Source organism: Saimiri boliviensis, chromosome 11 (assembly GCF_048565385.1).
Source record: "Saimiri boliviensis isolate mSaiBol1 chromosome 11, mSaiBol1.pri, whole genome shotgun sequence".
Lineage (NCBI taxonomy): Eukaryota > Metazoa > Chordata > Mammalia > Primates > Cebidae > Saimiri > Saimiri boliviensis.
In genome coordinates, this window is record NC_133459.1 from 25,989,922 (window position 1) to 26,006,373 (window position 16,452).

Genomic DNA, 16,452 nt, shown 5'->3' on the forward strand with positions numbered 1-16,452 from the left:
GCTGGGACTACAGGCATGTGCCACCATGCCCAGCTAATTTTTTTGTGTTTTTAGTAGAGACAGGGTTTCATCATCTTGGCCAGGCTGGTCTCGAACTCTCAACCTCGTGGTCTGCCCGCCTCGGCCTCCCAAAGTGCTGGGATTACAGGCATGAGCCACCGTGCCTGGACTGGCTGGAGTTCAATGGCTTGATCTCGGCTTAACTGCAGCCTCAACCTCCTATACACAACTGATTCTCTGGCCTCAGCCTCCCAATTAGCTGGGACTACAGGTGCATGCCACTATGCCCAGGTAATTTTAAAAAATTTTTAGTAGAGGCTGGGCGTGGCAGCTCAAGCCTGTAATCCCAGCACTTTGGGAGGCTAAGGCTGGTGGATCACCTAGATCAGGAGTTTGAGACCAGCCTGACCAATATGGTAAAATCCAGTCTCTACTAAAAAAATACAAAATTAGCTGGGAGTGGTGGTGCATGCCTGTAATCCCAGCTACCTGGGAGGCTGAGGCAGAAGAACTGCTTGAACCTGGGAGGCGGAGGTTGCAGTGAGATGAGATCGCACCATTGTACTCCCATCTGGGCAACAAGAGTGAAACTTCTGAAACTCTACCTCAAAAAAAATTTTTTTTAGTAGAGATGGGGTCTCGCTTTGTTGCCCAGGGTGGTCTTGAACTCCTGGCCTCAAGCAATCATCTCACCTTGGCCTCCCAAAGTGCTGAGATTACAGGTGTGAGCCACCACTACCAACTCATAACTTACATTATAATGGGGAGGCATTAAATAGTGCCAGGAAAGTGTGTCCTCCATACTGTAAGGGCTGGTCATGAAACTCCAACCTTCTACCCCTAAATAAACTGACTTCTAAACTGATATTTTTTTTTTCTTTTCTTTTTTGAGATTGAGTCTCTGTCACCTGGAGTGCAGTGGTGCAGTCTCGGCTCACTGTAATCTCTGCCTCCCAGGTTCCAGCGATCTCCTGCCTCAGCCTCCTAAGTAGCTGGGACTGCAGGTGCATACCACCATGCCCAGATAATGTTTTTATTTTTAGTAGAGATGAGGTTTTGCCATGTTGGCCAGGCTGGTCTCAAACTCCTGACCTCAGGTGATCCGCCCACCTTGGCTTCCCAAAGTGCTGGGATTATAGGCGTGAGCCACTACGCCCAGCCCTAAACTGAGATTTGAAGAACAAATACAAGTTAAATAGGAAAGGGAAGGGTGTTTGGGTCTGAGAACAATAGGTGCAAAGGCTCAGAGGCCGGAGAGAGAGACGCATTTTCAAGGAGCTGGAAGTTCAACATGGCCAGAGGGAAGGAGGCAAGGAGGGGAGTGGCTGCGCTGAGTGAGGTCAGCAGTCACTCACCAGTTCTCAACTGAACTGGGACCCACCTTAGGGGTAAGGATCCAGCCACTCCCATAATGGTCAGGGACGAGGAGTTAGCCAGGTAAAAGGTGAGAGGATGGGTCAGGGAAGAAGTGATCCCAGCAGCGGTTTGTGTCACTGGGCGAGAAGAAAGACAGCTCAAAGTTGAGTCGGGCTAGAGCCTGGCTGGGGGCTTGGCTGAGAAGAGAGACCTAGGTATTGTAGCCTGTGGGTCTTGCCAAGTGGCCCGAGGGCCATACGGAGTCACTGAAGGGTTTTGTGCAGGGGAGTGACTCACCCTCGGTAGGAACACGCAGGAAGGTTGTCCTGGGATGCCCTTTAAAGTCCCAGCGGACCGAAACCTCAGAGCCTCTGGGGGTGGGAAGGGCGCAACCATCTTAGGCACAACTTCATTCCAGCCATCAGGGAGGAAGAGGAAACTCACTTGTCAGAGGAACCTTAGAGAAGTCAAGAGACCAGGCTAGAGGGCTCTGAGCTAGGGGGTGGGGAGCGTGGGGAAAGAAGAGGGTGAGGTGAGGGCTCCGGGAAGGAAAGTGAGAGCCCGGACACCAGGAGGCGGTGCCTGCTCTTAGCCTACCGCTAACTCCCTGATTCAAGAAGGTCTGGCTCCCAGGACCCTGGGGCTAGAAAGACAATTGTCTCATCCTAGGAAGCGGGGAGCCGGGCCCCCGAGGTTAAGAGGTTAAGTGAAATTGATCTAAGCCACAGAGCACATCAGTGGCAGGGTCAGGAAGAAACTAGTAACCCTGGAGCACCTAGCACCAGCACCCCCACTGCAGGGTGCTTCATACCTTGCATCATCTCATGCAGGTGTCGCTTCATTTTACAGACAAGCGGACTAACGTCCAGGAGGCACGGACCCTGTTCTGGGTCACACAGAGCTAGAGCTAAGAAACCAGGTCTGCAGGAGCCTAGCTTCCCGCAGCATCTTTGGGTCTGCGTTAGGGGTAGTGGGGAAGAGATGAGCGTGTCAAGGAGGCCGAGGCGGAGGGTGGGGCTGTGTTTGTGGGACTTTCCTCGCTGAGGTCAGAGGCCCCGAAATAGCCGCGCTGCAGCGAGCGCCCGGAGGCTCGGTCACACCCTGTGCCCGGCCCGCCGCGGGGAGCGGTCCAGCCGCAGCGCACACGTGCTCCTCCCCCGTCCCACTGCCCCTAGCGAACCGCTCGGCGCCCGGTCTCCGCCTCCCCGGCCTCATGGACGTGCCCCGGGCGAACCCGACGTGCTGAGGCCGGTGCGGCCACCCCACCGCCCCACCGCCGTCTGCGCGGACACCCGGTCTCCCCCCTGCGCCCGCCGCGGCCACCGTCTCCACTCCGACAGCGGCGGCGGTGGGTGTGGCAACGCGCCTGCCAATCAGGAAGTGGGGGCCGGCTCCGGACGCGCCCCGCCGTGACGTCACCCAGCCGGCCCCGGATGCCCCGCCCAGTGGCCGCGCCTGGGAAAGGCGACGGGGGCACCGGTGGGTGCGGGCTCTCTAAGGGTGAAAATAACGCCCATGTGAATCGCGCGCATTATCACTGCCCTACGAAACGCAGCCAGAGCACTTTAAAGTGTATTTGTTCAATCACTCGTCTTACAGCCATTCATCCGTCCGTCTGTATGGATGTCTATCCACTCAGCCAAAGTAGTTGGGTGCCTCCTGTGTGCCAGGCGCTGTGCTGGGTTCTGGCTGTAAAGAAAGATGAACCCTGTGCTTGTCCTCGTAATCTAGGGTGGAAGTCTGATGGTAACAAATGCTCACGCCATCGTTTTAATTGTAGCCATGATGATTCTGGGACACTGAGCTACAGGCTGCTGCAATAACCAGGAGTCTAATTTGGATTGGTGCTCAGGTCCCTGGAGAAGTAACATCGAGCCGACTCCTGAAGCAACAAGTGTTCCAGGCAGAGGGAAGTGGCGGTGCAAAGGCATTGACGTTAGCAGGCTGGAAGAGAAGGGAAAGGAAAGTGAGTGCGATGAAGCTCTGGAGGTTTAGGGGAACAAATTATTTAAGATCTTGGAGGCCATAGTAAGGCAATAGAATTTTCTTCTAAGTGCTATGGGCAGCCACTGGGTACTTAGTGTTTTAGAATCTTCCTACCTCTCTGTGGAAAATAGACAAGAGTGGACACAGGAGTAAGAGTGGACCCAGGATGGAAGGTTATAAGCTAGATGAGAGGGAGGCTACCGTGAGTGAGACAGGAATAGACTCAATAAATAATTAGAAGATACAATCCACAGGCTGGCTGGTTGACTGATTGAATGTGGGGCTGGGTGAGGCAGAGGGAGTTAAGATTAAGTCATTCATTCATTGGACAATTATTTATTGAGCCCCTCTGGATGCCAGGCACTGTTCTACAGAGGCAGACTCTCTGGGTTCAAATCCTTGTCCCATCACTTGCTAGCTGTTTGCCTTAGGAAAGTTATTTAACCTCTCTGTACCTTGATTTCTTCATCTGTAAAATGCGAATCCTAAGAACACCCAAGAGAATTGTTGTAAGGATGAAAAGAGTAAATATATGTAAAACTTTGGACTTGGGTGTTTGGAGCTGGGTTCTGAGGCTGGAGGCTTAGACTTGGGTATTTGAGGTTGGATTCTTGGGCCTATTTCTTGGAGTAACCAAGGCTCCATTTCTTTACTGGCTTTATACAGAAAATTAAAAGAGTGACATGCTAGAGCAAGTTGTTCCCACACTGTGAGACACAGGTATCAGTAGAATTTTAAGCTCTCAGGTGATTCCAAGGTGCGGACAAGTTGGCAATTACTGTGATAGAAACAAGGAGGCTGTTTTCTTTCTTTTTTATTTTTATTTTTTATTTTACTAATTTATCCCTCTGTGGTATTTCAGGAGGAAGGCTATTTTAAAATAGGTGGTCAGGAAGGGCTTCTCTGAGAAGGTGACATTTGAGTGAAGACCAAAGAGTGAAGGAGCCATCATTGAAAAGTTAGGAGGAGAAGCCTTTAGGAAGGTGTCTGGCCTAGGCCCCTGCATTCCTAGAGGTGCTTTTGACCCAAGTGTGAAAGAGTGAAGGAGAAATGGGCTTAGTTTGGTGGGTTCTGAGGATGAGTGATCATGGCTGGGTGAAGACTCCTACCCCTTCTGCAGATGAGAACCTAGAGCTGCTAAACCACGCTGTTCTCCGGTAGCTATGGGTGCTGGGAGGCAAGCTCTACTGGTTCATCAAGGCAGGCAGATCACCTGAGGTCAGGAGTTCATGATCAGCCTGGCCAACATGGCAAAACCCTGTCTCTACTAAACATACAAAAATTAGCTGGGCATGATGGTATGCACCTGTAATCCCAGCTACTCAGGAGGCTGAGGTGGGAGACTCGCTTAAACCCGGGAGGCGGAGGTTGCAGTGAACTGAGATTGCACCATTGCACTCCAGCCCAGGCGACAGAGCAAGACTCCATCTAAAAAAAAAAAAAAAAAAAAAAAAAAAGAGAAAAAACAAAAAAAAAAAACCCCAAAAAACTAGCCACTTGTGGTGGTCTGTGCTTGTGATCCCAAAGTGGGAGGTTTAGGTGGGAGGATCACTTGAGGCCAGGTCAAGGCTGCAGGCTGTAGTGAGCCGTGATTGCACCACTGCACTCCAGCCTGGGCGACAGAGCAAGACCTTGTCTCAAAAAAAAAAAAAAAAAAAAAAAAAAAAAAGCTGTTCGCTGGGGCAATGCCATTTGTTCACACAGATAATGAACCACTGGACCCCTGCCAGCTTCTGACTCCACACTGGACGCTTCTCTGAGAACTGGTGCTTGGAGCTGGGAAATGGGGGCTGGATATTTGAGGCCAAGTACTTGGGGCTGGACTTATGGGTCTGGGTTCTGAGGCTGGTGACTGGGACTTGGATACTGGGGGTAGGTGCTTGGACTTGCTTTTTGGAATAACCAAGACTCCATTTCTTTACTGGCCTCTACAGATGAGCCTGCTCCCTAACCTGACGATCCTTTCTGTGGCCTTACGGCACACAGCTTCACAAGTATGACCTTCCCTTGTCTCAGCTGCTGTTCCGTGGAGACCCAGAATGAGGGAAAGAGAAGGCTGCTCTGGGCCTCTTCATGGGGCCTTGCTGGGACCCCTTTTCCTCCTCCTAAGCCAGGAAGCCCATGCTCCCTCATCTTCCACCCCTCTTCCCAGCCATCTGCTTAAAGGAAGTGGCTCCCCAGTTCTTCACAGGAAGCCACAGGCCTCCAGCCTCAGCAGCCTCCAGCTGCTGTTGTCCCAGCCCTTGGCTGGCCCCAACCCCTCTTTCCAGGCAGAATCTAGTGATGCCCAGTTCCGAGCATCCCCCTCCGCTGCCCAGCCAGGAAGTGCACGTTGCGGGATCCTCTTACTAACTTTCATCCTTGTGACTCAGATTTGGGAGTGCAGGCAGTGAGCCTGGAGGTGAGAGCTGACTGCAGAGAATACTGAGTGCTGGGCTTGGGAGTTTGGAGATCCCCAAATTGTAGGACTGAGGACTTGAAGGGGAGAGGAGGTGGGCCCTACAGGGATTCTCTAATGGACCACTCTTGTGAGCTTCAGGAGCTCCTGCTACTGAGCAGGGGCGAGGTCTATTCATTTCCGTCTCTGGTTGTCCCGGTGGGGCCAGCCCCAGGCAGGGCTGTTGGTAATTGTGGAGCGCTCTAGGCTGATGAAGGCTGATGGATTCCAAGATAGGACTGTACTGCCACCTGGTGGTCATATTGGCACATAGCACCATGAAATTGTGAGAGCCCCTGCCGTGGTTCAAGAGAATGGGGGGCCTGGAAGGCCCTCAAAGAACAAGGAAATCCCTAAAGTGCTTTAAGAGCAAGACACTCCTAACTTGAGCACTTGAGAAAGACATTCTAGGTCTGGACGAGAGTCTAACCCCTTCCCTTCGCCGTTTTACGGACTAGGAAACTGAGGTTCAGAGAAAAGTGATGAGGACAGAGGACCTCTCCACTGGCAGTCAGAGATGGGATCTATTTTTGGATTTTTTTTTTTTTTTTTTGAGGCAGAGTCTTACTCTGTTGCCCAGGCTGGAGTGCAGTGACGCAATCTCGGCTCACTGCAACCTCCACCTCCTGGGTTCAAGCAATTCTCCTGCCTCAGCCTCCCAAGTAGCTGGGACTTCAGGCACACGCCACCATGCTCAGCTAATTTTGGTATTTTTAGTAGAGACAGAGTGGAGACTAGCCCTGCTAGTTTCTAGTTACCCTCATTTCTGACCAAACATGGCATCTCCCCGCACTGTCACCCACTTTAGTCACCAAAGTTGGCACTACAGAGTGGCTTTTGGCTGCTTCCAAAAATAAAATTCATCCTCAGAAAGCCAGGATCTGACAGGGCTGAGAGGACTCAGAAGCATGTGCTTCAGGCTCAGCAGATGTTTTAGAGGAGGAAGCTCTGGAGACCATGATATCTAACACCCCCACCCCTAGTTTTGAAAACAAGGAAGCAGGCGGGGCATGGTGGCTCATGCCTGCACTTTGGGAGGCTGAGGTGGGCCGATCACTTGAGGTCAGGAGACCAGCCTGGCCAATATGGAAAAACCTCATCTCTACTAAAGATAAAAAAAATTATCTGGGCATGGTGGCACACACCTATAATCCTAGCTACTCGGGAGGCCGAGACAGGATAATTGCTTGAACCCGGGAGGCAGAGGTTGCAGTGAGTGGAAATCACACCACTGCACTCCAGCCTGGGCAACAGAGCAAGATTCTTTGTCTCAAACAACAACAACAAACAACAAAAACCCAAAAAGCAAGGAGGCTGGGACCCCAAGAGAGTACATAGCTTGTCTGAGGTGACTCATCCATGAAGCTGGGCTGAGATTCAGCCATGTGCCTCTATGAAGGCCGTTGCCAGGGAGGCATTCAGTCTGGGCGCAGTGGCTCACGCCTGTAATCCCAGCACTTTGGGAGTGAAGCTCAGGTGGATTACCTGAGGTCAGGTGTTCAAAACCAACCTGGCCAACATGGCGAAACCCCTTCTCTACTAAAACTACAAAGACTAGCTGAGGCTGGTGGCAGGTGCCTGTAATCCCAGCTACTTGGGAGGCTGAGGCAGGAGAATCACTTGAACCTGGAAGGCAGAGGCTGCAGCGAGCCAAGATCGTGCCACTGCACTCCAGCCTGGACAACAGAGTGAGATTCTGTCTCAAGAAAAAAATAATAAATAATTAAAAGCGCATTGAGCACCTCTTGCCTTGCCATGTTGAATTCTGGTGTGTGTTCACCCTTCTGCCGCGGGCTGTGGTTCCTGAAAGCTAGCAAAGGTGAGGATGAGTGAAAAGAGATGGGGGTGGGGAGGTGGTGACAGGGAAGGAAAAAGAGGGGGTTCCTAATGTGTGCACCATGAGCCCCAAATAGGTAGAAACTGGGTCTCATCTGCTGTGGTATCCTTAGCTCCTGCTGTCACTTGCAGAATGGAGGCAAGTAGTTATCCTGCACAGGGCGGTCCCAAGGGATCCTGGGGAAGGCGGAGTCTCCCTGTAAAGAACTGGTCATTTCCAGTATCATTCAGCCTGAGAACTGCTGAGGTCTCAGATCTAAAATCCCAAGACAGAGCTGTCCACCTCTCTCTGGCCTTGATGCTATCCAAGGGAATAAGTGGAGGGGGCATCTTCCGAGGGCAGAGACCTTAATCTGGTACCCAGCTTTGGAAGCAAGGAAGAATAGGGCCTGTGAGCCCTGGAGAGTAAACCCTGACTCCAAAGTCAGATGATCTAACTTCTGGTTGTCACTTGGCTGTTTCCTCTTTGTTTATGCAAGTCCTTAATCAATCATAACTGACATTTACGGAGAGCTTCCCATGTGCTTGGGCTGTCCTTTCCCTCCTATGCAGAAGAGCTATGAACTCCATATGCAAACTCTTCTCCCTATCCTGAGTCCTATGAGGAAAGGGAGGCCTTGCGGAGCTCTCACAAAGCTGCTGTTACGCCCTTTCCCCAGAGCGATGGGCTGGCCTTACATTCTCCATCTGAAGGTGATCCCATCATGAGAGAGCAGAGACCTGTCTTCTCCATCTCTGCCTAATCAGAGAAGTAGCAGGAAGCTTCTCTCAGTGAGAACAAACCGAGTTCTGCCTCCCCAGGCACCCTGTGGAATCGAGCTTGCCCATTTAGACAGGACGCCCTGCTAGGCAGAAGTCCAGAGGATGGTATGTCTGAACTGAGTCTGGAAGGATGGAAGGGCGTTTTTTTCAGGCAGATGAGCTTCCAGAGGCATTCTGGGCAGAGAGACCAACATGCACTAAGGCCCAGAAACAAAACTGACTGGTTGTGTTCCGGGGGCTGCGGCTGACTCGAGAGGAAATGGGAATGGGGGTGTATGGATAACGCAGGCCACAGCCAGATTGTGCTGGGCTTCTCACTGCAAACATGACTGACAGCAGGACGAAGTGTTTTCTGGGATAACTTTATTCTGTTTTCTCATCTAGTTTTGGGGAGAGTGACAGAGAAAATTCTAGATTCTGGGTGGTCAGTACATGCTTGTAATCCTACTTGGGAGGTTGAGGCAGGAGGATCGCTTGAGGCGAGGAGTTGGAGGCTGCAGTGCGCTATGATTGCATCTGTGAATAGTCACTGCACTCTAGCCTGGACAACATAGTGAGACCCCCATCTGTGAGTTCTAGGGAAAGTTCTAGATACTAACTGGCAGAGTTAGGGCAAGGAGGAAGAAGAGGTCCTGGGAGCTGCTGGCTACTCCTCATCCTCTGCCTCCTTGCTATCTACGTACTTGTGTGTAGCATAGCCCAGCAGGGCACCAATCTTTCCCAAGACGACGCTGCTGCCACCAGCCCCTGTAAAGAAACACACATGAGTCACTGGGGCCCAAGTGCCAGGCCTGGGAATCCAAATGTCTGGAAACCATTGTTTAAGTCCAAGCCCTCATTTCTAGATGGAGAAACAGAGGTCCTGAGAGGGAATGGCACTACTACCAAGTGTGTCCCATTTTTACCCTGCCTTGACAGCCCAAATCAGAGATGTGTTTCAGTGATGAAAGTGGCAGAAATAATGGCTCCTTCACTTCATGTCTGCCATGAAAACATGGTGTTACTAATCATGCTAACAGCCTCCTCCGTGGAGCCCTCACCATGTGGGTGGGGGGATTCACAAGACAGGGATCATATGATTTTGTCACAGCTATGTGGCATGTGAGAGGACAACTATCTTACAGCCCAGAGGTGTCCCTGGGCTCGCCCCCTCCTTCCCTCCCATGGCAGGGCTGTGGCCCCCTCTGAGCAGGGCTCTCTTCTTTTGGGCTGGTTCTTTGGACTTTGACTGTCCAGAATTGAGAGATGTGAGGTTCAGAAAGGCAGAGGGAAGTTTGTCAGGGGCAGGTTTTCTCCAGGATTTTGGAGGCCTCAGAGAGAGAGGTGGTGGTGGGAGGGGAGAGAGGAGAGAGAAGGAAGTGAGGCAATTTTTTATGAGTCACTCTGGGCAGGCACAGTGGCTCATGCTTGTAATCCTAACACTTTGGGAGGCCAAAGTGGGAGGATGGCTTGAGCCCAGGAATTCAAGACCATCCTGGGCAAAACAATGAGACCCTGTCTCTACAAAACAAACAAACAAACAAAACAAATTAGCCAGTGTGGTGGCAGTATGCGCCGGTAGTCCCCGCTACTTGGGACCCCGAAGCAGGAAGATAGGTTGAAACCGGGAGTTCGAGGCTCCTGTGAGCTGTGATCACGCACTGCATTCCAACCTGGGCAGTGTGAGACTTTGTTTTGACATAGATAAATAGATCAACAGACCGATCAATCGATAGATGGGAGAGTCACTGTGAACTCTGTATCTGTTCCCTTTAAGGTGTTCAAAAAATGCAAGTCAAGACCAAGGTTGGTGTGAGATTGATTTGAGTTACTCTACTTCGTGTCTTTGCCACTGTGGTCTCTGAGATTGAGCAGATTCAAAAAATGTTAAACTGAGGAAGATCATCCCAATGGACAGATGAGAAAACTGAGGCTTGTTGTGATTTGGCCAAAGCATCAGTGGGGCACCCAGACTTTGAGGTTGAGAATGGGGCTCCTGCCATCATACTGACTGGGTCAGAATGTAGGCTCTGGTCTAAACTAGCAGGGAGACTTGAGCACATTACTTATTTCCTGGCCGGGTGCAGTGGCTCATGTCTGTAATCCCAGCACTTTGGGGAGCTGAGATAGGCGGATCAGCTGAGGTCAAGAGTTCAAGGCCAGCCTGGCCAACAAGATGAAACCCCATCTCTACTAAAAATACAAAAATTAGCCAGAGGTGTGGTGGCATGCACCTGCAATCCCAGCTACTTGGGAGGCTGTGGCAGGAGAATTGCTTGAACCCAGGAGGCAGAGGTTGCAGTGAGCCAAGATCGGGACACTGCACTCCAACCTGCCTGGGTGACAGAGCCAGACTCCGTCTCAAAAATAAATAAGCACTTAATTCCTAGTAAACTACTTAATTACTTGAGTAAATTACTTCCTGAGTGCCTCAGTTTCCCCATATGTATGACGAAAATAATAGCAGTAAAGAACGTCCCACCAGGGTCCCAGGCGGTGCACTCACCGAGGCTCTGCAGCGTGGCCACCAGACCCCCAGCGGGCACACCGCCCCCGTTCGCGATCGCAGACCAGCTCATCAGCGAGGCAGCCATCGAGTTGGCCGCGATGCCCGCGCCGGTGAAGCCCAGCGCCGGCAGCGCGGCAACCGCGAGTCCTGGAGGAACACGAGCGGGTGAGGGAGCGCCCGCAGCAGAGGCCCGTCCCACCTGCCCGAGTTCCCCGCCCTCCAGACCCACCTCCTCCGACCGTCATGTAGGTCAGGGCGTTCCAGAACCCGGAGCCGCTGTCCTCCGAGCTCTTTTTCTTGCCTGCAGAAGAGTGGACAAAGCGTAGTAGAGGCTTTGAGGTGGGGCGCAGGGGTCCCCTACTCTGTGTCTGATGCTCAGGACTACTCCAGGATGCGGGGGCCGCCACTCTCCTACTCAGAGAGCCTCACAGAGGGGAAGGGACTTTTCCCAAGGCGCCGAGCCTGGCACAGAACTGGCATGGAATAAATTTCGGTAGGATGGAGGAATGGATAGAGTAGTGAGATTTGAATCCGGGACTCTGCAGACACCAACCCCGGGCTTTCCATTGGAATGGACGCCAGGGTCTCTACGGAAGCAGGCCAGGGTCTCTACATGAAACTCTCCCCTTTATCCCACACGCCGCCCATCCTCCAGCACCCTTATCTGCCTCCTTACCTGTCCCCTTACCTGCATCCTTACCTGCCTCCACTCCGCTGCAGGTGAAGAGCAGCAAGTAGCACAAGAAAAGCGATACCGCCTTCTGCCGCATGGTGGCGCCGCGCGCAGGCTCCGTCACCGCACCTCGGAACAGGCAAAAGGGAGATGGTCCCCGGGGCCTTTTTGGAGCTCTTCAGCTCCGTGGTTTTCCCTTCCAATTCGAGACTGAATCAGTAAAATGCAGCGAGGTGCAGTGAACGGAATCCAGGACCCCTCTCAGGAGCCTCGGGAATCCGTTTCTTCTCGGCATCAGTGGCAGAGATGTCCCTGCTCCCACCGGTTCTCACGGTGTCTGGCACACGGTAAGCTCCGCAGATGTCAATGTCATGACTGTGGTTGTTCTTGGCCTTGTGGCCAAGTGACCTTGGACCGGATACTAGGGTACTTTGCTCCAAAAGAGCCTAGTTGAGAGTGTACTTGTGAATTTATAAACTGTTCCACGCTGTATCCCCGGCACTTAGAACACAGTACCTGATGCATAGAATTTGCTTAAAACAATTTTTAAAAAGATAAACTCACTCTTATAATGCATTGAATATCTACAGTCACCAAAACATTGGCCTCACATCAACTTAATTTTTTCAGAAAAGAAGCACAGAAGGGCGTGTGGAAAAAGTAACTCAGTTTCCCTCACTGTACAAGGGGCTTCTGACAGCGGATGTGTGGGGGTTTCTCCCCACCAGCAAGCAAGCAATCAGCCCTCTGCTGAACACCAGCTGAGGGTCCTCGAAATCAATTCTGACACAAGCTATGCGTAGCTAGTGGCCAATCCCACGAGTTGAGGGTTCAGTCACCCAGACTGCCAATCGAAAGCCCTAGGTTGTTTTACCTGTATCCCCGCTTTCTCCTGTATAACTGCTTCTGACTGACTGTAAATTGGGGTTCCCACAATTCCCTCCTGGAGCTTTGTTCATTTGCTGGAGCAGCTCACAGAACTCAGGGAAACACTTTCCTTACATTTACTGGTTTCTTTAAAAAAAAAAAAAATTGGTTTTGTTGTTGTTGTTTTAGACCGGGTCTCACTCTGTTGCTCAGGCTGAAGAGCACGTGGCTCCATTTCAGCTCATTGCAACCTTCACCTCCCAGGCTCAAGAGATCATCCTGCCTCAGCCTCCAGAGGACATGGGACCACAAGCATGCACCACCATGCCCAATTAATTTTTTATTTTATTTTATTTTATTTTGAGATGGGAGTTTACCATGTTACCCAGGCTGGTCTTGAATGCCTTAACTCAAGCTATCTGCCTGCTTCAGCCTCCCACAGTACCGGGATTACAGGCTTCAGCCACCATGCCCAGCCACATTTACTGGTTCCGTAGAAAGGATATTACAAAGGCTACAGATGAAGAGACGCATAGGGCACGTGTGGGAGAAAGGACATGCAGTTTCCATTTCTCTCCAGAAGCACCACCCACTTGGAACCTCCCTGTATTCGGCTATCTGGAAGCTCATAAAACCCTGGCCTTTTGTGTTTTTATGGAGGCTTTATTACATAGGCACAATTGATTAGATCATTGCCCATTGGTGATCAGCTTAACCTTCCGCCCCTCTCCCCTCCCCAGAGGAACTGCCAGCCGTCAGTCAGCTTATCACACAATTATCACTCAAAAGATAGTTATTGCTTTGAAGCTTATGAGGATTTTAGGAGTTGTATGCTAGGAACCGGGGATCAGAATATATATTTCACAATATCACAACGAATAAAGGTCACATAGCAAATTGTGCAATGTGGATACACATTCAAGACTGTCAGAATTCAGAACTCTTTATTTTATTTTTTCATTTTTAGTTTTTTCTGGTTTTTTTCCCTTTCTTTTATTTCTTTTTTTAGAACTCTTTCTTTTATATCACAAAACTGGAAGATGCATATGCCCTCAGACTCACCTCCAATGTGATCTTTGTCAGCTCAATGCTATTTCTTTAAATTAAAAAGAAAAACAAGAAACTCCTCTCATGTATCGAATACTTAGCACTTTTTGGTGTGAGGTCCACCTGTACCTATAACAACCCCATGAAGTAGGTACCACTGTTATCAACCACATGTTACAGATAAGGAAACTGAACCTCAGAGAGGTTAAGTAATATTTTCAAGGGTACCTAGCCAGGGTGTGGCAAAGTCAGGATTTAAAACCACAATTGGCTAATACCCAAGCCCACATTTTCAACAGCCACTCCAGATAGTTTCATCTATCCTCAAAGATGAACTCACTGTCACATTGGATCCTATAATAAAGGGGCTTCTAAAATCATCCAATCCTTTGAGCAGGTAAGACAACTTAATCTTCCTTTTACAGAGTAAGTAATTAAGGCTCCAAGAGGTGACAAGGTTAAAGCCACAGATCACTGATGTGGCACATGTAAGCTGCATCTCATGCCTCTTGGGGTTTTGTATCCCCATCTCCCTAAAATCTCCCACCCACCCTTTTAGGCAAGTCCAGCCCAGGGCACTAAAAGGGACCCAGGGACGCTGCCTCCCTGGAGAAGGGGCCTCCCAGCTCTCAGAACATGTTTATAGGCAGGCAGGCAGCCTGGCAGAGGGTGGCAGCTTGATGCCCACACTTCATAGCGCCTGAGTTTACCTTGGAGGAGAGAAGAGAAGCAATCTTCCTGCCCGGAGCCCGCTGATAGATGGGCGCAGCGGCGAGTAAACGGTTCTCTGGCTGAAGGCTGGCTTTTTATCATCACTCTCACCTCCCCCCACATCTTACCCCAGGCAGCCAATCCCTGTCGGAGTTTCTATTTCCGCGCTCTGCAGAGTTTCGTTTTTTCCTCTCTCCCAGTTCCTGCACTCTGCAGAGTTTCATTCCCCCCCTCCCCACCCCCGCCCACCTCCCCATCCACCCAGCAGAAGCATTTGTGTGCTGCCTGCTGGCAGAAAAATGTAATTCAAGCTGAGGACTTCTGGAGCCGTTAGGGTATTCAAAGCATGTCACACTATAGTGAGAACCACAGCCATACTGGGTTTAGTGAAGCCTGATCACCAGTTCCCCCCGGGCACAGAGGCCCTTCACCATTCATTCCAATTAATAAACAACACCTACCATTTATTGAGCACTTTCTGCATGCCATGGTCTGTGCAAAGTGCACTATTTACGTGATCTTTTTTCCAACCCCACAGTAGTCTTGTGACGTATCATATGCTGTTTATAATCCCCCAGAACTTTGGAAATTAAGTCGCTTTGTTCCATTGTTCTCTCAGGCTGGCTGCTTCTGGGTCATGGGCATATGGTAAGACCAGTGAAGCCTGTGTTCATGTGGCCATCATGATACATCTTGAGTTTCAAGATGAGTCCCCTGGCCCTAGGTAATGAACTTAACATTCTTTAAAGCCTTTGGATGGTGATGCTTGCAGAAGCACTATGGGTCAGAAATGCAACATATAGTTGGAGAACATAGAAATTCCAGTAAGGATGAATCATTGCCTTCTCCCAGGGTGGAAGGAGTCTGAAATAATCGACCTGCCACCAGATGGTTGGCTATTTTCATTGAACAATTTTGCCATATTGCTACCTGCTGCTGGTAGACTGGCTATATTTTGGCAATTACTAAATCAGCTTTGGTGAGAAGAAGCCCAAGTTGTTGGACTCATTTCTTTTCTTTTTTTTCTTTTTCTTTTTTTTTTTTTTAACGGAGTCTCGCTCTGTCACCAGGCTGGAGTGCAGTGGCTCGATCTTAGCTCACTGCAACCTCTGCCTCCCAGGTTCAAGCGATTCTCCTGCTTCAGCTTCCCGAGTAGCTGAGATTACAGGTTTGAGCCACCATGCTCTGCTAATTTTTTTTTTTTTTTTTTTTTTTTTGTATTTTTAGTAGAGTTGGGGTTTCGCCATGTTGGCCAGGCTGTTCTTGAACTCCAGACCTCAGGTGATCCGCCCACCCGGCCTACCGAAGTGCTGAGACTACAGGGTGAGCCGCTGCGTCCAGCCTCTTTGCTGTTTTGTTGGTTGGTTGGTTTGTTAGGGACAGGGTCTCGTTCTGTCGCCCAGGCTGGAGTGCAGTGGTACAATCATAGCTTACCACAGCCTCGACTTCCTAGGCTCAAGCAATCCTCCCACCTCAGCCTCCCAAGTAGCTGGGAATACAGGCATGTGCCACCACACCCAGCTAATTTTTATATTTCTTGTAGAGATGGAGGTCTCACTACATTCCCCAGGCTGGTCTCCAACTCCTGGCTTCAAGTGGTCCTTCTGCCTGGGGCTCTCGAAGTGCTGGAATTACAGGTGTGAGCCAATGCGCCTGGCTTCCATCACATAGTGAATTGCTGCTCTACCTTTCTGATAATACCCAACTTAGGATCTATAGCTACCTGGCATTCAGTCAGATGCTTAGTCACTACTGGGGCCTGGTGACACATCAGGGTCTCTTTTCCCAAGGGGACCACAGTAAGCATAGCCTTACTCCAGAATCCTAAGAATCCTAACTGCAATTCTCCTATTTGGGCTTTCAGAGACTCTCTACAGAATCTTCCCCCCACCCGCTACGGAATCTTTATCCATCTTTACATGGATATAGCCAGCAACATTGCATCTGTAGGATCGTATAATCAGAAGTGGCAGCATAGTTTCATGGCCTGAGCCTGCTACACAGCTAAGAGGAAAGAAAATAACCCAAACAACCTAATGTGCATTTTCTATGCTCTCACTCAACACAACAATCGCCACAGAAGACTTCTGTGACCAGATGTGTGGGTGGGGATTTTTCCCGCACCCCAAGCAGCAGATACTAGCTGGGTGTCCTCCGATCCAATTTCTAAAAAAATTATTAAAATAAAAATATGGAACACTTCACAGATTTGCATATGATCCTTGCCAAGGGGCCATGCTAATCTCCGTATTGTTCCAATTTCAGTATATGTGCTGCTAAAGTGAGCAC

The 16,452-nt window shown here is 50.4% G+C and overlaps 1 protein-coding gene and 1 non-coding gene across 6 annotated transcripts; both read right to left on the bottom strand.

The window, feature by feature from the left end:
• Nucleotides 1–8,723: 8,723 nt before the first annotated feature.
• IFI6 (interferon alpha inducible protein 6) lies at nt 8,724–14,268 on the bottom strand. Of its 5 annotated transcripts, XM_074380346.1 has the most exons (6): nt 14,163–14,223; nt 12,413–12,552; nt 11,554–11,667; nt 11,095–11,166; nt 10,863–11,012; nt 8,724–9,124 (listed from the first exon to the last, which is right to left on the bottom strand). In XM_074380346.1, exons 2-6 carry the CDS (start codon nt 12,495–12,497, stop codon nt 9,024–9,026), a joined length of 522 nt encoding a protein of 173 aa, XP_074236447.1. In that variant the 5' UTR covers nt 12,498–12,552; nt 14,163–14,223; the 3' UTR covers nt 8,724–9,023. The 5 variants fall into 5 exon arrangements, with proteins under 5 accessions (XP_074236447.1, XP_074236446.1, XP_010344341.2 ...); XM_074380345.1 differs by lacking the exon at nt 12,413–12,552 and having other exon boundaries at nt 14,163–14,268; XM_010346039.3 differs by lacking the exon at nt 12,413–12,552 and having other exon boundaries at nt 11,566–11,667; nt 14,163–14,267.
• Nucleotides 14,269–16,348: 2,080 nt separating this feature from the next.
• On the bottom strand, nt 16,349–16,452 carry LOC120366162 (U6 spliceosomal RNA). The gene has a single exon (XR_005580910.1). It is a non-coding gene; the product is annotated as a U6 spliceosomal RNA (small nuclear RNA).

What these genes read in the sequence shown, in the direction of transcription:
- IFI6 (XM_074380345.1), bottom strand. Translation starts at nt 14,265, where the DNA reads ATGATAAAAAGCCAGCCTTCAGCCAGAGAACCGTTTACTCGCCGCTGC. An exon ending in CTTCTCTTCTCTCCTCCAAG is followed by an intron (nt 11,668 to 14,162) that starts GTAAACTCAGGC and finishes GCCTGTTCCGAG; the next exon opens with GTGCGGTGACGGAGCCTGCG. An exon ending in GGCCACGCTGCAGAGCCTCG is followed by an intron (nt 9,125 to 10,862) that starts GTGAGTGCACCG and finishes GTTTCTTTACAG; the next exon opens with GGGCTGGTGGCAGCAGCGTC.